The sequence below is a fragment of the Heterodontus francisci genome, chromosome 4, assembly GCF_036365525.1.
Source record: "Heterodontus francisci isolate sHetFra1 chromosome 4, sHetFra1.hap1, whole genome shotgun sequence".
In the NCBI taxonomy this organism is placed as follows: Eukaryota; Metazoa; Chordata; class Chondrichthyes; order Heterodontiformes; family Heterodontidae; genus Heterodontus; species Heterodontus francisci.
Window position 1 is genome coordinate 2,862,109 of NC_090374.1, and position 23,869 is coordinate 2,885,977.

At 48.2% G+C, this 23,869-nt stretch overlaps 1 protein-coding gene across 1 annotated transcript in view; it reads right to left on the reverse strand.

Moving 5' to 3' along the window:
• lmbrd2b (LMBR1 domain containing 2b) overlaps positions 1 to 23,869 on the reverse strand; it is a 202,035-nt gene that overhangs the window by 50,849 nt on the left and 127,317 nt on the right. The window contains exons 7-11 of the mRNA XM_068028755.1: positions 21,605 to 21,679; positions 11,836 to 11,949; positions 10,423 to 10,606; positions 9,026 to 9,207; positions 8,737 to 8,870 (exon numbers count right to left, since the gene is read on the reverse strand). Coding sequence (XP_067884856.1) covers positions 8,737 to 8,870; positions 9,026 to 9,207; positions 10,423 to 10,606; positions 11,836 to 11,949; positions 21,605 to 21,679 — 689 coding nt within the window. The remainder of the gene's footprint in view (positions 1 to 8,736; positions 8,871 to 9,025; positions 9,208 to 10,422; positions 10,607 to 11,835; positions 11,950 to 21,604; positions 21,680 to 23,869) is intronic.

Sequence of the window (23,869 nt, forward strand, 5' to 3'; positions counted from 1 at the left end):
AAAGGACTCTTGTGTGGAGGGTTTGGTAAGGTAAGGTTTTCCTTTATTTTTACTTAATCTCTGTGTCAATTTAGAGCAGAGGGGATGGAAGCTAGGGCAGTTGCATGCTCCTCTTGCAGGATGTGGGAGGTAAGGGTCACCACTTGTGTCCCTGCTGACTTCACCTGTGAGAAGTGCACCCAACTCCAGCTCCTCACAGACTGCGTTAGGGAACTGGAGCTGGAACTGGATGAACTTCGGATCATTCAGGAGGCTGAGGGGGTGATAAAGAGCAGTTATAGGGAAGTAGTGACACCTAAGTTACAGGATAAAGGTAGCTGGGTGACCGTTAGGGGAGGGAAAGGGAACAGGCGCACAGTGCAGGGATCCCCTGTGGCCGTTCCCCTCAATAATAAGTATACCGTTTTGGATACGGTTGGGGGGGGGGAACGACCTACCAGGGGAAAGCAACAGCGGCCAGGTCTCTGGCACTGAGGGGGAGAATAGGAGAGCGATAGTGATAGGAGATTCAATGGTTAGAGGAACAGACAGGAGATTCTGTGGTCGCGAACGAGACTCCCGGATGGTTTGTTGCCTCCCGGGTGCCAGGGTCAGGGATGTCTCGGATCGAGTCTACGGGATTCTTAAGGGGGAGGGGGAGCAGCCAGAGGTCGTGGTACACATCGGTACCAATGACATAGCTAGGGAAAGGGATGAGGACCTGAAAAGCGAATATAGGGAGTTAGGTTGGAAGCTGAAAGGCAGGACGAGCAGAGTAGTAATCTCAGGATTGATACCGGTGCCACGTGCTAGTGAGGCTAGAAACAGAGAGCGAGTGCAGCTGAACACGTGGCTACAGAGCTGGTGGAGGAGGGAGGGATTCAGATATGTAGATCATTGGGATACCTTCTGGGGAAGGTGGGACCTGTACAAGAAGGACGGGTTGCATCTGAACTGGAGGGGCACCAATATCCTGGGTGGGAGGTTTGCTAGAGCTCTTCGGGAGGGTTTAAACTAGTTTGGCAGGGGGATGGGAACCGGAGCTACGGATCAGTGGATGGGGTAGCTGTTGAACAGGCAGATACCGAGTGCAGAGAGTCTGTGAGGAAGGTTAGACAGTTGACCGGGCAAAGTTGCAGCCAGTATGATGGGCTGAAATGTGTCTATTTTAACGCAAGAAGTGTCAGGAATAAGGGTGATGAACTTAGAGCATGGATCAGTACTTGGAGCTACGATGTTGTGGCCATTACGGAGACTTGGATATCACAGGGGCAGGAATGGATGTTGGATGTTCCGGGGTTTAGATGTTTCAAAAGGAATAGGGAGGGAGGTAAAAGAGGTGGGGGAGTGGCATTGCTAATCAGGGATAGTATCACAGCTGCAGAAAGGGAGGTCGTCGAGGAGGGTTTGTCTACTGAGTCAGTATGGGTGGAAGTCAGAAACAGGAAAGGAGCAGTCACTTTATTGGGAGTTTTCTATAGACCCCCCAATAGCAACAGAGACACGGAGGAACAGATTGGGAGGCAGATTTTGGAAAGGTGCAGAAGTAACAGGGTTGTTGTCATGGGTGACTTCAACTTCCCTAATATTGATTGGAACCTCCTTAGTGCAAATAGTTTGGATGGAGCAGATTTTGTCAGGTGTGTCCAGGAAGGTTTCCTCACTCAATATGTCGATAGGCCGACTAGAGGGGAGACTATATTGGATTTGGTGCTTGGCAACGAACCAGGCCAGGTGGCAGATCTCTCGGTGGGAGAGCATTTCGGTGATAGTGATCACAACTTCCTGACCTTTACTATAGTCATGGAGAGGGACAGGAGCAGACGGGATGGGAAAATATTTAATTGGAGGAGGGGGAATTACAATGCTATTAGGCAGGAACTGGGAAGCGTAAATTGGGAACAGATATTCTCAGGGAAATGCACGACAGAAATGTGGAGGTTGTTTAGGGAGCACTTGCTGCGAATGCTGGATAGGTTTGTCCCGATGAGGCAAGGAAGGGATGGTAGGGTGAAGGAACCTTGGATGACAAGAGATGTGGAACAGCTAGTCAAGAGGAAGAAGGAAGCTTACTTAAGGTTGAGGAAGCAAGGATCAGACAGGGCTCTAGAGGGTTATAAGGTAGCCAGGAAGGAACTGAAGAATGGACTTAGGAGAGCTAGAAGGGGACATGAAAAAGTCTTGGCGGGTAGGATTAAGGAAAATCCCAAGGCGTTCTACACTTATGTGAGGAACAAGAGGATGGCCAGAGTGAGGGTAGGGCCGATCAGGGATAGTGGAGGGAACTTGTGCCTGAAGTCGGAGGAGGTAGGGGAGGTCCTAAATGAATACTTTGCTTCAGTATTCACTAGTGAGAGGGACCTGGTCGTTTGTGAGGACGGCGTGAAACAGGCTGATATGCTCGAACAGGTTGATGTTAAGAAGGAGGATGTGCTGGAAATTGTGAAAGACATGAGGATAGATAAGTCCCCAGGGCCAGACGAGATATACCCAAGGATATTACGGGAAGCGAGGGAAGAGATTGCTGCGCCTTTGGCGATGATCTTTGCGTCTTCACTGTCCACTGGAGTAGTACCGGATGATTGGAGGGTTGCAAATGTTATTCCCTTGTTCAAGAAAGGGAATAGGGATAACCCTGGGAATTACAGACCAGTCAGTCTTACGTCGGTAGTGGGCAAATTATTGGAGAGGATTCTGAGAGACAGGATTTATGATTATTTGGAAAAGCATGGTTTGATTAGAGACAGTCAGCATGGCTTTGTGAGGGGCAGGTCATGCCTCACAAGCCTTATTGAATTCTTTGAGGATGTGACAAAACACATTGATGAAGGAAGAGCAGTGGATGTGGTGTATATGGATTTTACCAAGGCGTTTGATAAGGTTCCCTATGGTAGGCCCATTCAGAAAGTAACGAGGCATGGGGTTCAGGGAAAGTTGGCTGTCTGGATACAGAATTGGATGGCCCATAGAAGACAGAGGGTGATAGTAGATGGAAAGTATTCAGCCTGGAGCTCGGTGACCAGTGGTGTTCCGCAGGGATCTGTTCTGGGACCTCTGCTCTTTGTGATTTTTATAAATGACTTGGATGAGGAAGTGGAAGGCTGGGTTAGCAAGTTTGCCGATGACACGAAGGTTGCTGGAGTTGTGGATAGTGTGGAGGGCTGTTGTAGGTTGCAACGGGACATTGACAGGATGCAGAGCTGGGCTGAGAAGTGGCAGATGGAGTTCAACCTGGAAAAGTGTGAAGTGATTCATTTTGGAAGGTCGAATTTGAATGGGGAATACAGGCTTAAAGACAGGATTCTTGGCAGTGTGGAGGAACAGAGGGATCTTGGGGTCCACGTCCATAGATCCCTCAAAGTTGCCACCCAAGTTGATAGGGTTGTTAAGAAGGCGTATGGTGTGTTGGCTTTCATTAACAGGGGGATTGAGTTTAAGAGCCGCGAGGTTATGCTGCAGCTCTATAAGGCCCTGGTTCGACCACACTTGGAATATTGTGTTCAGTTCTGGTCGCCTCATTATAGGAAGGATGTGGAAGCTTTAGAGAGGGTGCAGAGGAGATTTACCAGGATGCTGCCTGGACTGGAGGGCATGTCCTACGAAGAAAGATTGAGGGAGCTAGGGCTTTTCTCATTGGAGCGAAGAAGGATGAGAGGTGACTTGATAGAGGGGTACAAGATGATGAGAGGGATAGATAGAGTGGATAGCCAGAGACTTTTTCCCAGGGTGGAAAGGGCTATCACCAGAGGGCATAATTTTAAGGTGACTGGAGGAAGGTTTCGGGGAGATGTCAGAGGTAGGTTCTTTACACAGAGAGTGGTGGGTGCGTGGAATGCACTGCCAGTGGTGGTAGTAGAAGCAGATACATTAGGGACATTTAAGCGACTCGTGGATAGGTACATGGATGATAGTAGAATGAAGCATATGTAGGTAGTTTGATCTTAGAGTAGGTTAAAGGGTCGGCACAACATCGTGGGCCGAAGGGCCTGTACTGTGCTGTACTGTTCTATGTTCTATTACACAATACCAAATCTAAAATAGCCTGTTCCCGGTTAGGTTCTGCGATGTATTGCTCTAAGTAACAATCCCTGATGCACTCTACAAATTCGTCTTCCATGCTACCCTTGCCAATTTGACTTGTCAAGTCTATATGCAGATTAAAATCATCCATGATAATTTTAGTGCCCTTCTTACACGCCTCCATTATTTCCTGATTAATATTTTGTCCTACAGAGAGGCAACTCCTCGGGGGCCTCCAGACCACTCCCACCCGTGATTTCTTTCCCTTGCTATTCCTTATTTCCACCCAAACTGATTCTACATCACAATCTATTACACCTAAATCATTATTCACAACTGCACTGATCCCTTCCTTTAATAACAAAGCTACCCCACATCCTTTTCCTTTTTGCCTATTCTGCCAGAATGTCGAATATCAAGTTTAGGGAACCTTGGTTGACGAGGGATATTGAGGGTCTGGTCTGGACAAAGAAGGAGGCATATGTTAGGTATAGGCAGCTGGGATCAAGCGAGTCCCTCGAGGAGTATAGGGGATGTAGGAGTACACTTAATGAAATTAGGAGGGTGAAAAGGGGCCATGAGATTTCCCTGGCAGATAAGATAAAGGAGAATCCTAAAAGATTCTATAAGTATATTAAGAGTAAAAGGGTAGCTAGGGAGAGAGTAGGTCCCCTTAAGGATCAGTGTGGTAATCTATGTGTGGAGCCACAGGAAATGGGCGAGGTCTTAAATGAATACTTCTCGTCCGTATTTACCGTGGAGAAGGTCATGGAAGCTCGTGTGTTCAAGGGAGGGAACAGCGATATCCTGGAGCATATCAACATTACAAAGGAGGAGGTGTTGGAGGTCTTGAAGCGCATTAAGGTGGATAAATCCCCAGGGCCTGACCAGGTGTATCCTAGGATGCTATGGGAAGCAAGGGAGGAGATTGCTGGGGCCCTGGCAGAGATTTTTGTATCATCGTTAGCCACGGGTGAGGTACTGGAAGACTGGAGGATAGCTAATGTTGTGCCTTTATTTAAGAAGGGCAGCAGGGATAAGCCAGGGAACTACAGGCCAGTGAGCCTTACATCAGTGGTGGGAAAGTTATTGGAAGGGATTCTAAGAGACAGGATTTATATGCATCTGGAAAGGCAAGGTCTGATTAGGGACAGTCAGCATGGCTTTGTGCGTGGGAAATCATGTCTCACGAATTTGATTGAGTTTTCGAGGAGGTGACCAAGAGGATTGATGAGGGCAGGGCGATGGACGTTGTCTACATGGACTTTAGCAATGCCTTTGACAAGGTCCCGCATGGTAGGCTGGTCCAGAAGGTTCGAACACATGGGATCCAGGGTGAGCTAGCAAATTGGATACAAAATTGGCTTGGTGATAGGAGGCAGAGGGTGGTAGTGGAGGGTTGTTTTTCAGGTTGGAGGCCGGTGACCAGTGGTGTGCCACAGGGATCGGTGCTGGGCCCTCTGTTGTTTGTCATATATATTAATGACTTGGATGTGAATGTAAGGGGCATGATTAGTAAGTTTGCAGATGACACCAAAATTGGTGGTATAGTGGACAGTGAAGAAGGTTGTCTAAGGTTATAACAGGATATCGATCAACTGGGAAAGTGGGCAAGGGATTGGCAAATGGAATTTAACGCAGACAAGTGTGAAGTGATGCATTTTGGGAAGTTAAACCAGGGCAGGACATATACAGTGAATGGCAGGGCCCTGGGGAGTGTTGTTGATCAGAGAGACCTTGGGGTGCAAGTACATAGTTCCCTGAAAGTGGCAACACAGGTAGACAGGGTGGTGAAGAAGGCATATGGCATGCTTGCCTTCATCAGCCGAGGCATTGAGTACAGGAGATGGGACGTCATGTTACAGTTGTACATAGCGTTGGTTAGGCCGCATTTGGAGTAGTGTGTGCAGTTCTGGTCACCGCACTACAGGAACAAAGAACAGTACAGCACAGGAACAGGCCATTCGGCCCTCCAAGCCTGCGCCGATCTTGATGCTTGCCTAAACTAAAACCTTCTGCACTTCCGGGGTCCGTATCCCTCTATTCCCATCCTATTCATGTATTTGTCAAGATGCCTCTTAAACGTCTCTATGGTACCTGCTTCCACTACCTCCCCCGGCAACAAGTTCCAGGCACTCACCACCCTCTGTGTAAAGAACTTGCCTCGCACATTCGCTCTAAACTTTGCCCCTCTCACCTTAAACCTATGTCCCCTAGTAACTGACTCTTCCACCCTGGGAAAAAGCTTCTGACTATCCACTCTGTCCATGCCGCTTATAACTTTGTAAACCTCTATCATGTCGCCCCTCCACCTCCGTCGTTCCAGTGAAAACAATCCGAGTTTATCCAACCTCTCATAGCTAATGCCCTCCAGACCCGGCAACATCCTGGTAAACCTCTTCTGTACCCTCTCCAAAGCCTCCACATCCTTTTGGTAGTGTGGCGACCAGAATTGCATGCAATATTCTAAGGAAAGATGTGATTAAGCTCGAGCCGGTGCAGAAAAGATTCACAAGCATGTTGCCTGACTTGGAGGGCTTGAATTATAAAGAGAGATTGGATCGGCTGGGTCTGTTTTCCCTGGAGCGAAGGAGGCTGAGAGGGGACATGATAGAGGTATATAAAATTATGAGAGGCATAGATAGGGTAGATAGCCAGAGTCTGTTTCCCATGGTAGGGGTGACTAAAACTAGAGGGTATAGATTTAAGGTGAGAGGGAGGAGGTTTAAAGGGGATCAAAGGGGTAAATTTCTCACACAAAGAATAGTGGGTATCTGGAATGAGCTGCCAGAGGAGGTGGTGGAGGCAGGAACAGTAGCAACATTTAAGAGATAACTGGACAAGTACTTGAATGAGCAAGGCATAGAGGGATATGGAATTAATGCAGGCAGGTGGGATTAGTATAGATAGGCATTATGGTCGGCATGGACGCAGTGGGCCGAAGAGCCTGTTTCTATGTTGTACGACTCTACGACTCTATGCTTGAACATTGCGTTTCCTGCAACCATGTCTCTGTGATAGCTGTCAAATCATATTCATTTATTTCTATCTGTGCCATCAGCTCATCTATCATGTTACAAATGCTACATGCATTCAGATAAAGAGCCTTAAGCTTTGACTTTTTAACTATTTTTACCTACTCGAGTTCTAATTTCTGCTGTACTCTTGTGCTTGTATTTTCTATCTCTTCCTGTCACTCTCTGATTAACATATGCCCCTTCACTACCCTGCACCTCTGCTCTCTCATTACTTTTCGACTTTTTAAACTTCCCTTCAATTGAACCCTCCCCCCCACTATTTAGTTAAAGCCTTATCTACAACCCCGGTTACATGATTCGCCAGTACACTGGTCCCAGCATGGTTCAGGTGAAGCCCATCCCAACAGAACAGCTCTCTCCTTCCCCAGTACTGGTGTCTGTGTCCCATGAATCAGAATCTATCCTGACTCCCCAAAGCCTGTCCACCATCTACAAGGCCACAAGTCAGGAGTGTGATGGAATACTCTCCACTTGCCTGGATGGGTGCAGCTACAACAACACTCAAGAAGCTCGACACCATCCAGGACAAGGCAACCCACTTGATTGGCACAGCATCCACAAACATTCACTCCCTCTACCACCGACGCACAGTGACAGCAGTGTGCACCATCTACAAGATGCACTGCAGCAATGCACCAAGGGTCCTTTGACAGCACCTTCCAAACCCGCGACCTCTACCAACTAGAAGCACAAGGGTAGCAGATGCATGGGAACACCACCACCTGCAAGTTCCCCTCCAAGTCACACACCATCCTGACTTGGAACTATATCACTGTTCCTTCACTGTCGCTGGGTCAAAATCATGGAACTCCCTTCCTAACAGCACTGTGGGTGTAACTACCCCAAATGGACTGCAGCAGTTCAAGAAGGCAGCTCACCACCACCTTCTCAAGGGCAATTAGGGATGGGCCATAAATGCTGGCCTGGCCAGCGACGCCCACATCCCATGAATGAATAAAAAATCTTTGCGCCACGCATTTACCTCGATTCTTATTTACCCAATGCCAATTTGCACATGGCTCAGGTAGTAATCCGGAGATTATTACCTTTGTGGTTCTGCTTTTTAATTTGGAGGGGGAGGGGGAGCAGCACAGATTCACCCAAATTATAAAGCGAGGTCGCACAGACTGGGCTTCTATTCCCTAGAGTTGAGAAGAATAATGGGTGATCTAGAAGAGGTTATTAGGTTATTAAAGAATTTGATGGGGTAGACTTTGCAGCTGGGAAGTTATCTCACAGACTGTGCTCCATTACAAATAATCTGCGTGTGCAGTCACACACTGGAAAAATACTGGCTGCATACAAATGCTAAATTTTAAAGGGAAGACTGGCAGACAGAAACGATTCCTTTGGAGGTGGAAGTCCCACACAAGACAGCAGAATCTTAAAATTCGAGACAGGTCATTCAGCAGTGACAAAGTGCAGTGAAATCTGGAACTGAAAGCTGTGTCAAAGCTCAGAGTGATAGTTGGGGAAGGGATTCAGGCATCCGCACCCAAGGCAGGTAAATGAAGTCGAGACATATCAGCTATGATCACACGTGACTGGTTGAACAGGCTCAAGGGCCTCTTCCTATTCTCCCTCCAACATTCCCCTGTTATCTGGTGAACCTCAGGAGATAATATCAAGCTGGGTGTGAGATGCAAGTTAATAGGCTTAGTGAACAGCCAGCCTGTGTTGGGACACCCAGACAACTCACATTCCGCTGAAGAGTAGACTGTAGGCGTCAGTCTGGTGATGTGGGGCCAGGTAATAGTAATTGAAGACTCGAATCCTGAACACGGTGGAGTAGATGCAGTTACTCAGGAAGAAGATACTGATGAAGCAAGCCATCTACAGGGAGTGAGAGAAAGAGCATTAGCACAAAGAGGACCCAAACGCTAGCTCCCCGAACACCTGTCCCTGACACGCAGCTCATTGCCAATCAGGACCCAGACCCTTCAACCACCAGCACCCCCCAGCCTAGCCCAAAACCCCTCAGTACCCACCTCAATGTACAGGTAATTGTAGGTTTTCTCTGCCACCTGGATGAAGATGGCAAAGAGCGAGAGGACAGGACTAGTGCTGAAGAAGGTGCACTCAGACCAGACCACGACCATGGAGAAGACAGACAGCACCACAGCCAGAATCCGGTAACACAAACCACGTAGCAAACACTCCCAGTACCACTCTGCGGGAGAAAAGCACAGCATTAGGGGCTGATGGGCCACAAGAGTGAGGGGAAGGGAAGTCAGTGAGTTGGGGGGGTGGGGATGCAAGGGCAGTGAGGAGAGAGGGGGGTGACGGGAGGAGAGAGGGGTAAGGGGAGAAAACAGGGAAAGGGACAGTGGAGCAGGAGCGAGGGGAGGGGGGACAGAGATAGAGAAAGGGTCGGGGGGGCGCCGAGAGAGCGGGGTCGGGGAGGGCGCCGAGAGAGCGGGGTCGGGGGGCGCCGAGAGAGCGGGGTCGGGGGGCGCCGAGAGAGCGGGGTCGGGGGGCGCCGAGAGAGCGGGGTCGGGGGGGGGGGGGGGGGGGGCCACGAGAGAGCGGGGTCGGGGGGGGGGGGGGGCGCGCCGAGAGAGCGGGGTCGGGGGGCGCCGAGAGAGCGGGGTCGGGGGGGCGCCGAGAGAGCGGGGTCGGGGGGCGCCGAGAGAGTGGGGTCCGGGGGGGCACCGAGAGAGTGGGGTCCCGGGGGGGCACCGAGAGAGTGGGGTCCCGGGGGGGGGGGGGGGCCGAGAGAGCGGGGTCAGGGGGAGAGAGCAGGTGAGAGATGAGCGCGCTAGGGAGCGGTGAAGGGTGTGCACGTGAGGGAAGGGGGCATGAGGGAGGGGGATGCAAGGGTGGAGGGAGAGGTGAACGGCGGAGGGAGGGTGAGGGGGAAGGAGAGGTGAATGAGGGAGGGAGGGTGAAGGGGAGGGAGAGGTGAACGGGGGAGGGAGAGGTGAACGGGGGTGAGAGGGAGGGTGAGGGGAAGCGAGGGGTGGACGGGGGAGGGAGGGGTGGACGGGGGAGGGAGGGGTGGACGGGGGAGGGAGGGGTGGACGGGGAGGGAGGGGTGGACGGGGGAGGGAGGGGTGGACGGGGAGGGAGGGGTGGACGGGGGAGGGAGGGGTGGACGGGGGAGGGAGGGGTGGACGGGGGAGGGAGGGTGAGGGGGAAGGAGAGGTGAATGAGGGAGGGAGAGGTGAACGGGGGTGAGAGGGAGGGTGAGGGGAAGCGAGAGGTGGACGGGGGAGGGCGGGGTGGACGGGGGAGGGAGGGTGAGGGGGAAGGAGAGGTGAATGAGGGAGGGAGAGGTGAACGGGGGTGAGAGGGAGGGTGAGGGGAAGCGAGAGGTGGACGGGGGAGGGCGGGGTGGACGGGGGAGGGAGGGTGAGGGGGAGAAGCCCCCTCACCTGTTACTCACCCACTCTGGGCGTGTAGATGTAGTGGGAAACCCAGCCCTTGGTGTCCGGGGACTGGAACCCACGCACAAACTGCCGGCTGCTGCTCGTTTCGTTCTTGGCCACGTCCTCGAGGTGGAAAGCTTCTTCCAGCAACATCTTCCACTGCACCTGGGTCCGCTGGTGTCTCTGAACCACATAAATTACCTTCCAAAAACAGAACACCATCAGCACAGCCAGACGTACGGGATGACAGGCAACAGATGGGGAGGGAGAGGGAGACGAGTGCTTGGTTGGGGGGGTGCGGGGGTGAAGGAAAACAGAGGGAGGGCTGCCGATGGGGGAAGGGGCACAACTGTGACCGTCTGGAAATAGTCTGAGGGAATTCGCACCACAGGAATCACCCCCGATCTCTACGAACTCAGACACACACAGTCTGGTCCTGGGGCATCATTTAGTTATTTAACCATTTCTAGTATCTTTCTTGTGAAAAGGCAAATATCACAGAGGGATGGGAGCTCTCAGTCACAGAGGGATGGGAGCTCTCAGTCACAGAGGGATGGGAGCTCTCAGTCACAGAGGGATGGGAGCTCTCAGTCACAGAGGGATGGGAGCTCTCAGTCACAGAGGGATGGGAGCTCTCAGTCACAGAGGGATGGGAGCTCTCAGTCACAGAGGGATGGGAGCTCTCAGTCACAGAGGGATGGGAGCTCTCAGTCACAGAGGGATGGGAGCTCTCAGTCACAGAGGGATGGGAGCTCTCAGTCACAGAGGGATGGGAGCTCTCAGTCACAGAGGGATGGGAGCTCTCAGTCACAGAGGGATGGGAGCTCTCAGTCACAGAGGGATGGGAGCTCTCAGTCACAGAGGGATGGGAGCTCTCAGTCACAGAGGGATGGGAGCTCTCAGTCACAGAGGGATGGGAGCTCTCAGTCACAGAGGGATGGGAGCTCTCAGTCACAGAGGGATGGGAGCTCTCAGTCACAGAGGGATGGGAGCTCTCAGTCACAGAGGGATGGGAGCTCTCCCATGCACACTTCAGGTTCCCATCCCGTGCTCTTTGTGAGTTCTGACTGTGAAATGCTTTGGAATGTCCCAAGGATGTGATCAGGTCGAGTCAGGGTTATCTCTGAGGTGCGAGATGAATACAAATGCTTTGCTCTCACAATGTCCCTCACAGTGCTTCTACTGTTCCTCCTGCCTACAAACAGAAGCAAAATAAGGGGAAACATCATATACTGGAACAGCAGTGGCGGATAAACCCAACAGGGAAAAGCAGTAACCCTGACCCAGCCCCAATATCCCAGGATAAACCCAACAGGGACCAGCAGTAACCCTGACCCAGCCCCAATATCCCAGGATAAACCCAACAGGGACCAGCAGTAACCCTGACCCAGCACAGATATCCCAGCGATGTAAGCCCAGCTGGGACTCACTTGTTTGTGCAGCTTCACCAGACTCTTCTCACTTGGGTAAGTGTTAGTGTTCTCCTCAAAGTCCTCATAGTCGTCCATGTTCCGGCCCATTCTCTCCTGATACTCACTAGGACACTGAAACACAGCAGGATATCAGCAGCTCTCCCATTACAGCCCCCTCCCCAAACCCAAATCCCCTATACAAACCCTTCCCAAAAACCAGCAGTCCCTACCCCACCCCCTGAAAGCCAACATATCCCCAGGACCTGATGGCCTATGTCCTAGGGTTCTAAAAGAGCTGCAGAGATAGTGGATGCACTGTTATGATTTTCCAAATGGAATGGTCCCAGCGGATTGGAAGTTAGCAAATGTAACACTGCCAATCAAGAAAGGAGGGAGAGAGCAAACAGGAAAATACAGGCCAGTTAGCCTGACATCAGTCATCGGAGAAAATGCTGGAATCTGTTATGAAGGAATTCTTAACAATGCAAATCAGGGTAGCAGGGTAGATAAAGTGGAGCCGGTGAACCAGAAGATGTAGTATACTTGGATTTCAAAAAAGGCATTCGATAAGGTGCCACACAAAAGGTTGATGTGCAAGATATGGACTAATGAAGTTGGGGAAATGTATTAGCACCTATAGAGGATTGGTGAACAGACAGGAGGCAAACAGGATTTAAACTGAACTGGCAGGACGATGGCCAACAACACACAGAAGTAGAAAAGAGGAACAAGGTGCATAATGTGAAAATGTTAGACAATACTAGAGAACGAAGTAGTTACGTAATAGAAGGAAGTGGACTGAGAAGGACTACGAGGAATGCAGAGACAGGATTACAATGCATGTGTGTAAACACACAAAGTATGGTGAACATACGAATTGGGAAGAGTAGGCCACTCGGCCCCTCGAGCCTGCTCCACCATTCATTATTATGGCTGATCTGATTGTAACCTCAACTCCACATTCCCGCCTACCCCCGATAACCTTTCACCCCCTTGCTTATCAAGAATCTATCTCCTCTGCCTTAAAAATATTCACAGACTCTGCTTCCACTGCCTTTTGAGGAAGAGAATTCCAAAGACTCTCAACCCTCAAAGAAAAAAATTCTCATCTCTGGCTTAAACGGGTGACCCCTTATTTGTGAACAGTGACCCCTAGTTCTAGATTTCCTACAAGAGGAAACATCCTTTCCACATTCACCCTGTCAAGACCCCTCAGAATCTTACATGTTTCAATCAAGTCGCCTCTTACTCTTCTAAATTCCAGCGGATACAAGCCGAACCTGTCCAATCTTTCCTCGTAAGACAGCCCGCCCATTCCAGCTGAATGAGTTTGGTGAGCTGTAAGCTGAAATAGCAGTGCAGGAATACTACAGATAGCCGAGAGGAGTATAGAAAGTGGAGGGATGAAATCAAAAAGGAAATAAGGAAAGTAAAGAGAGGGCATGAAAGAACATTGGTAAGCAAAATCAAGGTGAACCCGAAGATGCTTTATCAATACATTAAGAGTAAGAAGATAACTAAGGAGAGAGTAGGGCCCATAAAAGACCAAAAAGGTAACCTGTGTGTAGGAGCAGAAGATATTCGTATGGTTATAGAGTCACAGAGTCATAAAGAGATAATGCACTGAAACAGGCCCTTCGGCCCACCGAGTCTGTGCCGACCATCAACCACCCATTTATACTAATCCTACATTAATCCCATATTCCCTACCACATCCCCACCTTCCCTCAATTCTCCGACCACCTACCTACACTAGGGGCAATTTACAATGGCCAATTTACCTATCAACCTGCAAGTCTTTGGCTGTGGGAGGAAACCGGAGCACCCGGCGGAAACCCACGCAGTCACAGGGAGAACTTGCAAACTCCACACAGACAGTACTCAGAACTGAACCCGGGTCGCTGGAGCTGTGAGGCTGCGGTGCTAACCACTGCGTCACTGTGCCGCCTGATTGAATACTCTGCGTCTGTCTTCACAAAAGAGGGGAACGATGCAGATATTGTAGTTAAGGAGGAAGAATTAATCGGATAAGCATCCTTGAAAGTGGATAAATTACCAGGGCCAGATGAAATGTATCACTGGCTGTTAAAAGAAACAAGAGAGGAAATAGCAGAGGGTCTGACCATCATTTTCCAGTCCTCACTGGATACAGGTGTGGTGCCAGAGGATTGGAGAATTGCTAATATATAGAACATAGAAAATACAGCACAGAACAGGCCCTTCGGCCCACGACGTTGTGCCGATCCTTTGTCCTCTGTCAAGGACAATGTTGTACCTCTGTTTAAAAAGGGAGTGAAGGATAGACCGAATAATTACAGACCAGTCAGTCTAACCTCAGTAGTGGGCAAATTATTGGAATCTATTCTGAGAGACAGGATAAACTGTCACTTAGAAAGTCACAGGTTAGTCAAGGATAGTCAGCATGGATTTGTTAAGGGAAGGTCTTGTTTGACCAACTTGATCAAATTTTTTTGAAGTCACAAGGAAGATCGATGAGGGTAGTGCAGTGGATATGGTCTACATGGATTTTAGCAAGGCTTTTGACAAGATCCCACATGGCAGACTGGTTAAAAAAATAAAATCCTATGGGATCCAGGGAAATGCAGCAAGGTGGATACAAAATTGGCTCAGTTGCAGGAAACAAAGGGTAATTGTTGATGGGTGTTTTAGCGACTGGAGGGCTGTTTCCAGTGGTGTTCCACAGGGCTCAGTACTGGGTACCCTGTTTTTTGTGGTGGATATTAACGATTTGGACGTAAATTTAGGGGCACGATCAAGACGCTTGCAGATGACACAAAGATTGACGTGTGGTAGATAGCGATGAGGATAGCTGTAGGCTGCAGGAAGATATTGATAGCCTGGTCAGATGGGCAGAAAAATGGCAAATGGAATTCAACCCAGAGAAGTGTGAGGTGATGTATTTGGGGAGGTCAAACAAGGTAAAGGAATACACGATCAATGGGAAAATACTGAGAAGCGTAGAGGGAGTGAGGGATCTTGGAGTGAGTGTCCACAGATCCCTGAAGGTAACAGGACAGGTCGATAAGGTGGTTAAGAAGGCATATGGAATCCTTTCCTTTATTAGCCGAGGTATAGAATATAAGAGCAGGGCGGTTATGCTGGAACTGTATAACTCATTGGTTAGGCCACAACTTGAGTACTGTGTACAGTTCTGGTCAAAGAACAAAGAACAAACAAAGAAAAAAGAACAGTACAGCACAGGAACAGGCCATTCGGCCCTCCAAGCCTGCGCCGATCTTGATGCCTGCCTAAACTAAAACCTTCGGCACTTCCGGGGACCGTATCCCTCTATTCCCATCCTATTCATGTATTTGTCAAGATGCCTCTTAAACGTCATTATCGTACCTGCTTCCACCACCTCCCCCGGCAGCAGGTTCCAGGCACTCACCACCCTCTGTGCAAAGAACTCGCACATCCCCTCTAAACTTTGCCCCTCTCACCTTAAACCTATGCCCCCTAGTAACTGACTCTTCCACCCTGGGAAAAAGTTCCGACTATCCACTCTGTCCATGCCGCTCATAACTTTGTAAACCTCTATCATGTCACCCTCCACCTCCGTCGTTCCAGTGAAAACAATCCGAGTTTATCCAACCTCACCTCATAGCTAATGCCCTCCAGACCAGGCAACATCCTGGTAAACCTCTTCTGTACCCTCTCCAAAGCCTCCACGTCCTTCTAGTAGTGTGGCGACCAGAATTGCACGCAATATTCTAAGTGTGGCCTAACTAAAGTTCTGTACATCTGCAGCATGACTTGCCAATTTTTATACTCTATGCCCCGACCGATGAAGGCAAGCATGCCGTATGCCTTCTTGACTACCTTATCCACCTGCATTGCCACTTTCAGTGACCTGTGGACCTGTACGCCCAGATCTCTCTGCTTGTCAATACTCCTAAGATTAGATTAGATTAGATTAGAGATACAGCACTGAAACAGGCCCTTCGGCCCACCGAGTCTGTGCCGAACATCAACCACCCATTTATACTAATCCTACACTAATCCCATATTCCTACCAAACATCCCCACCTGTCCCTATATTTCCCTACCACCTACCTATACTAGTGACAATTTATAATGGCCAATTTACCTATCAACCTGCAAGTCTTTTGGCTTGTGGGAGGAAACCGGAGCACCCGGAGAAAACCCACGCAGACACAGGGAGAACTTGCAAACTCCACACAGGCAGTACCCGGAATCGAACCCAGGTCCCTGGAGCTGTGAGGCTGCGGTGCTAACCACTGCGCCACTGTGCCGCCCTAAGGGTTCTGCCATTTACTGTATACTTCCCACCTGTATTATACCTTCCAAAATGCATTACCTCAAATTTGTCCGGATTAAACTCCATCTGCCATTTCTCCGCCCAAGTCTCCAACCGATCTATATCCTGCTGTATCCTCTGACAATCCTCATCACTATCCACAACTCCACCAACCTTTGTGTCATCCGCAAACTTACTAATCAGACCAGCTACATTTTCCTCCAAATCATTTATATATACTACAAAGAGCAAAGATCCCAGCACTGATCCCTGCGGAACACCACTAGTCACATCCCTCCATTCAGAAAAACACCCTTCCACTGATACCCTCTGTCTTCTATGACCGAGCCAGTTCTGTATCCATCTTGCCAGCTCACCTCTGATCCCGTGTGACTTCACCTTTTGTACCAGTCTGCCATGAGGGGCCTTGTCAAAGGCAACATCCACTGCCCTTCCTTCATCAATCATCTTCGTCACTTCCTCAAAAAACTCAATCAAATTAGTGAGACACGACCTCCCCTTCACAAAACCATGCTGCCTCTTGCTAATAAGTTCATTTGTTTCCAAATGGGAGTAAATCCTGTCCCGAAGAATCCTCTCTAATAATTTCCCTACCACTGATGTAAGGCTCACCGGCCTATAATTTCCTGGATTATCCTTGCTACCCTTCTTAAACAAAGGAACAACATTGGCTATTCTCCAGTCCTCTGGGACCTCACCTGTAGCCAATGAGGATACAAAGATCATCATGGTCACCTCATTACAGAAAGGATGTAATTGCACTAGAGAGGGTACAGAGGAGATTTACGAGGATGTTCCCAGGACTGGAAAATGCAGCAATGAGGAAAGATTGAATAGGCTGGGGTTGTTCTCCTTGGAACAGAGAAGGCTGAGGGGAGATCTGATTGAAATGTCCAACATTTTCAGGGACCTGGATAGAGTGGAGGTGAAGGGTCTATACACCTTAGCAGAGAGGTCAGTGACGAGGGAGCATAGATTTAAAGTGATTGGCAGAAAGATTAGAGAAGAGATGAGGAAAAACTTTTTCACCCAGCGGGTGGTGATGGTCTGGAACTCACTGCCTGAAAGGGTAGTTGAGGCAGAAACCCTCAACTCATTCAAAAGGAGTCTGGATATGCACCTCAAGTGCTGTAAGCTCCAGGGCTACGGACCAAATGCTGGAAGGTGGGATTAGAATAGGTGGATTGTTTTTCGGCCGGCACAGACACGATGGGCCAAGTGGCCTCTTTCTGTGCCATAAACTTTCTATGATTCTATGATGTAGTGGCAATAATGGAAACGTGGCTTAAAAATGGGGAGGACTGGGTGCTTAATATACAAGGTATAAAGTGTTCAAAAAAGATAAAGATGGAAGAAAAGGGAGGTGGGGTGGCAGCACTGATTAGGGAAGACACTGCAATGTTGGAAAGAGAGGATGTCCTGGAAGGGATATGGACAGAATCCATTTGGTTAGAGTTGAGAAGCAAAAAGGGTATGATCACATTACTGGATGTATTCTATAGGCCTCCAAGTAGGTAGAAAGAGAGAGAGAGCTGCAAATCTGCAGGGAAATCACAAAGATGTACAAGAACTGCAGAGTGGCAATATTGGGCTACTTCAATTACTCAAATATCGATTGGGATAATGTTTCTTTTTATTTATTCGTGGGATGTGGGCGACGCTGGCTAGGCCAGGATTTATTGCCCTTGAGAAGGTGGTGGTGAGCTGCCTTCTTGAACCACTGCAGTCCATTTGGGGTAGGTCTACCCACAGTGCTGTTAGGAAGGGAGTTCCAGGATTTTAACCCAGCGACAGTGAAGGAACGGCGATATAGTTCCAAGTCAGGATGGTGTGTGACTTGGAGGGGAACTTGCAGGTGGTGGTGTTCCCATGTATTTGCTGCCCTTGTCCTTCGAGGTGGTAAAGATCGCGGGTTTGGAAAGTGCTATCGAAATGAGCTGGGCCAAGTGGATCATTGTATCATAAGGTTCAGATCAGTAATTCAGAAAAGGAATGAAATAAGGTAGAATGTCTAGACTGGAAGAGAGCTAACTTCAATATGATGAGAAAAGATCTAGCCAGGTTACAATGGAACCAAAGACTGACAGGAAGAGCTGTATCGAAATAATGAGTTATCTTTTAAAGAAAAGATGCTTCAGGTACAGGCTAGGTGGATTCCAACAAGAGTGAAAGGTAAGGGAACCAAAAACAGGGCTCCTTGGATGACTAGGGAGATAGAAATGACGATGAAATAAAAGAGGGTGTCTGATACATATCAGGTGAATTATTGAAGTGAGAACCAGGCCATATACAACAAGTTGAGAGGAATGCAAAGAGACAACAGGCAAATAAAATGGCAGTTAACAGAAAAGGGAACCCAAAAATCTTCTGCCAGCATGCAAAAGTAAGCAGATAATAAGAGGAGTGGGGCCTATTAAGGACAAGAGGGTAATCTATGCTTAGAGGCACAGGGCAAGACTAATATAATTAACCAGTACTTTGTATCAGTGTTTACTAAGGAAGAGGAAACTGACAAAATATAGAAACATAGAAAAATAGGAATAGGCCATTTGGCCCTTCGAGCCTGCTCCGCCATTTATTATGATCACGGCTGATCATCCAACTCAGTAACCTGTTCCCGCTTTCGCCCCATACCCTTTGATCCCTTTAGACCCAAAAGTTAGATCAGTAGAAGTGGAGAGAGTAGAGGCAATGGATAGGGTAAAAATTGAGAGCAGGGAGGTACTAAAAAGGTTGGCAATGCTTGGTGTGGATAAGTCACCTGGTGAGGATGGCTTGCATTCTTGGTTGCTAATGGAAATGGACGTGGAGATAGCGGAATGGCTTGCCATAATCTACCCTGGATACGGGGGGAGGTGCGAGAGGATTGCAGAGTGGCAAATGTGACACCCTTATTCAAGAAAGGCTGCAAGGACAGTCCTTGCAACTACAGGACAATTACTTAAACGTCAGTGGTGGGTAAGTTTTTAGAAACCATAATTAGGGAAGAATTCAACAGGCACTTGGAGGTTGGAGTTAATTAAGGATAGCCAGCACTGATTTGCAAAAGGCAGATCATACTTGACGAATCTAATTGAATGTTTTGATGAGGTAACAGAGAAGGTTGATGAGGGGAATCTGGTGGATGTTGTTTAAATGAAAAAGTGTTTAATAAGGTATTATATACAAGGCTGGTTAACAAAATTGAGGCTCATGAAATAGGTGGGTAAGTGTCCAATTTAATTAATAAATTGGCTTGAGGACAGAAAACAGAATCGTAGTAAATGGTTGTTTTTCCAGACTGGAGGATGGTAGACAGTCGTGTTCCCCAAGGGTCAGTGCTGGGACCACTGCTTTTATTTGCTACATATAAACAACTTGGATCTTGGAATACAGAGTCGAATCTCAAAATCTGCTGACGACACCGAACTTGGAGGTGAGGCAAATAGTAAGGATGATATGAACCGACTGCAATAGGACAGAGATAGACTAGCAGAATGGGCAGAGAGGTGGCAGATGGAATTTAATACTGACAAGTGTGAGGTGATGCATTTTGACAGAAGGAATAGGGAGAGGCAATATATACTTAATGACACAGTTCTAAAGAGTGTGCAGGATCAGAGAGACCTGGGGGTGCATGTACATCGATCTTTGAAGGTGGCCAGTGTGGTTAGTATGGGATCTTGGGCTTCATAAATAGAGGCATTGAGTACAAAAGCAGGGAAGTTATACTGAATCTTTATAAAGCTCTGGTTAGGCCACAACTAGAGAATTGTGTCTGGTTCAAGATATGAGAGGGTGCAAAGGAGATTTACCAGAATGGTTCCAGGGATGAAGGGTTTTAGTTACAAGGTTAGGTTGGAAAAGTTGGAATTGTTCTCCCTGGAATAAAGGAGTTTGAGGGGGGATTTAATAGAAGTGTACAAGTTAAACAAGGAAAAACTCTTCCCATTAACTAATGGCACAAGGATTAGGGGACACAGATTGAAGGATTTGCGCAAGAGAGGGGGAGACAGTGGTGTTGTGTTAATGTCACTGAACTAGTGATCGAGAGACCCAGGCTATTGCCCTGGGTAAAAGGGTTCAAATCCCGCACGAACTGACGGAATTTAAAATTAATAAATTCAATTAAACTATTATTGATTGTCATAAAAACCCATCTGGTTCACTAATGTCCTTTAGGGAAGGAAATCTGCTGTCCTTACCTGGTCTGACCTACATGTGACTCCAGATCCACAGCAATGTGGTTGACTCTTACATGCCCTCGAAATGGCTGAGCCAACCACTGAGCTCAAAGGCAATTAGGGATGGGTAACAAATGCTGGCCTGGCCTGCGACACCCACATCCCATGAAAGAATAAAAAAAGGTGCGGGGAACGTGAAGAACAACTTTTGTTTTTTAAACGCAGCGGGTGGTAATGAGCTGGAACTTGCTGCCCACGAGGGTGCTGGAAGTGGAGACGATCAATGATTTCAAAAGGAAACTGGATGGGCACTCAAAGGAAAAGCAGAATATTTTTTAAATGGTGAAACACTATTAACTGAAAGTGATGTTCAGAAGGATTAAGGCATCCTTGTACAAGGCACACAAAGTTAGCATACAAGTACAGCAAACAATTAGGAAGGCAAATGGTATGTTGGCCTTTATTGCAAGAGGATTGGAGTCCAGCAATAAGGAAGTCTTGCTACAATTGTTCAGGGCTTTGGAGTACTGTGCACAATTTTGGTCTCCATAAAAAATATACTTGCCCTAGAGGGGGGAGTGCAATGAAGTTTCACCCCCTGGTTCCTGGAAAGAGTGGGTTGTCCCATGGGGAGAGATTGAGTAGACTCGGCCCAATATTCCCTGGAAGAATGAGAGGTGATCTTATTGAAAGATATAAGACTCTGAGAGGACTTTGCAGGGTAGATTCTGAAAGGATGTTTCCTCCCTGGCTGGAGAGTGTAGAACACAGGCTCAGGATAAGGGTCAGCTATTTCAAACTGAGCTGAAATTTCTTCACTCAGAGGGTTGAGTTTTTGGAATTCTCTACCCCAGAGAACTGTGGATACTGCATCGTTAAGTTTATTGAAGACAGAGATTGATAGATATTTGGACTCTCAAGGAATCAGGGATTATGGGGATCAGGCAGGAAAGTGGAGTTGGGGCAGAAGATCAGCCATGATCTTATTCAATGGCATAGCAGGCTCAAGGGGCCAAGTGGCCTCCTCCAACTCCTATTTCTTATGTCATGTTCTTAAGCTCTTCCAGTATCCCCAACCCTGCTCACACAGCCCCCATTGCCTTGGTCTGTGCAAGCTTACGTTCAACTCGCTGACCCCTGCCCTCCATTCACCCACACCCAGCCTCCACTCCCCTCAACCCCTGCCCTCCACGTGACCCCTTTCATCCTCCACCCACATCCCTGCCCTCTTGTCCACCATTAGTCACCATCTTCGCCCTTCTCTCATTCCCCACCTTCCTCTAGGCCTCCACTCACCAAACCAAGCCCACCTCACCCTGCTCACCTTCCTCAGGATGGTGTCGAAGTATTTTCTCAGAGGATGGTTATATTTTACCGTCTCATTCAGCTTCCTCACCTCCTGCAGAAACAGGGCAAGATGTGGAAATGGTTAGTAAAGAGTAAACAAGCTTCCAGGCCTGGTTAGCAATGGGACTTGTGCTAGTCCAGAGATTCACTCCTGCTCATTGGGGCAAGTACCTGCCATTTATTAAAGATTCATTATTTAACAGCCCAACCCGTCAGATCTCTCCATCACACAACCATGACCATGACAGTACCCACTCTCAGAGACCTTCCCTATTGAGACACCTGTGTCTGCTCAATATCTCTGGGTGAGCAGCACATTACCAGGAAGTGCTGGAAATACTCAGCCGGTCTGGCAACATCTATGGAGTGAGAAGCAGAGTTAATGTTTCAGGTCTCTGACCTTTCATCAGAACTGTTACATTGAGTATTTCCAACACTTTATGTTTTTACATCAACAGAGGGTTTGTGCAGCAGGTGCTTGGGAAAGCTGCAGTGCCCTAGACCTCCATACTCCCTGAATATTTCTTCAATTTAAGACTCTCTAACCACAGAGAATTTGCCGATGATACCAAACTTGGAGGTGTGGCAGACAGTGAGCTGGGGTTGTTCTCCTTGGAGCAAAGGAGATTGAGGGGAGATTTGATAGAGATGTACAAGATGATGACAGGTTTAGATAACTGAATCAAAGGAAAACTCTCCACTGGTTGGAGTCATACCGAGCACAAAGGAAGATAGTTGTGCTTGTTGGAGGTCAATCCTCTCAGCTCCAGGACATCACTGCAGGAGTTCCTCAGGGTAGTGTCCTAGGACCGAACATCTTCAGCTGCTTCATCAATGACCTTCCTTCAATCATAAGGTCAGAAGTGGGGATGTTCACTGATGATTGCACAATGTTCAGCACCATTCGTGACTCTTCAGATACTGAAGCAGTCCGTGTAGAAATGCAGCAAGACTTGGACAATATCCAGACTTGGGCTGATAAGTGGCAAGTAACATTCGTGCCACACAAGTGCCAGGCAATGACCATCTCCAACAAGAGAGAATCTAACCATCTCCCCTTGATATTCAATGGCATTACCATCACTGAATCCCCCACTATCAAAATCCTGGAGGTTACCATTGACCAGAAACTGAACTGGACCAGCCACATAAATACTGTGGCGACAAGGGCAGGTCAGAGGCTGGGAATTCTGTCACGAGTAACTCACCTCCTGACTCCCCAAAGCCTGTCCACCATCCACAAGGCACAAGTCAGGAGTGTGATGGAATACTCTCCACTTGCCTGGATGGGTGCAGCTCCAACAATACTCAAGAAGCTCGACACCATCCAGGACAAACCAGCCCGCTTGATTGGCACCCCATCTACAAACATTCACTCCCTCCACCACCGACGCACAGTGGCAGCAGTGTGTACCATCTACAAGATGCACCACAGCAATGCACCAAGGCTCCTTAGACAGCACCCTCCAAACCCGTGACCTCTACCAACTAGAAGGACAAGAGCAGCAAATGTATGGGAACACCACCACCTGCAAGTTCCCCTCCAAGTCACACACCATCCTGACTTGGAACTATATCGCTGTTCCTTCACTGTCGCTGGGTCAAAATCCTGGAACACCCTTCCTAACAGCACTGTGGGTGTACCTACCGCACATGGACTGCAGCGGTTCAAGAAGGCAGCTCACCACCACCTTCTCAAAGGCAATTAATGCTGGCCTGGCCAGTGACGCCCACATCCCATGAACAAATAAAGAAAAACAAAGAAAAGCTGTTCCCATTAAGTGAGAATGCAAGGTTGAAGGGAATGCAGTAGATGGTGGTTATATAAATTTTAAGAATCTGTTACGATCAAGGTGGGAGGAGTGCACTGTCTTTCTCTAATTCCACTTCTCCACAGGTCACAAGATACATTTATATATTTACCCAGTTACCGATATGGTCAAATCACATACTCTACTCTTTATCCCAGAATAAAATGCACCAACCAGGTTTCTTTAACAAATAACAAAATTATCGGTTTATTATAAAACAAGACTTAACCAGTAACAAAGCAAGGCATCAACACAGAGATTGAAATATTAAAGTTCCCTTTTTAAAAACACCACACACACACACACACAGGTTAAAGAAAAAAAAATAAAGAAATTCTCTCTCTACAGAGGACTTCAACAAAAAAAAAAGACAAAAAAGAATACTTTGACCAAATACTTGCTAATTCTTGAAGAAAAAGGATGAAATGTGT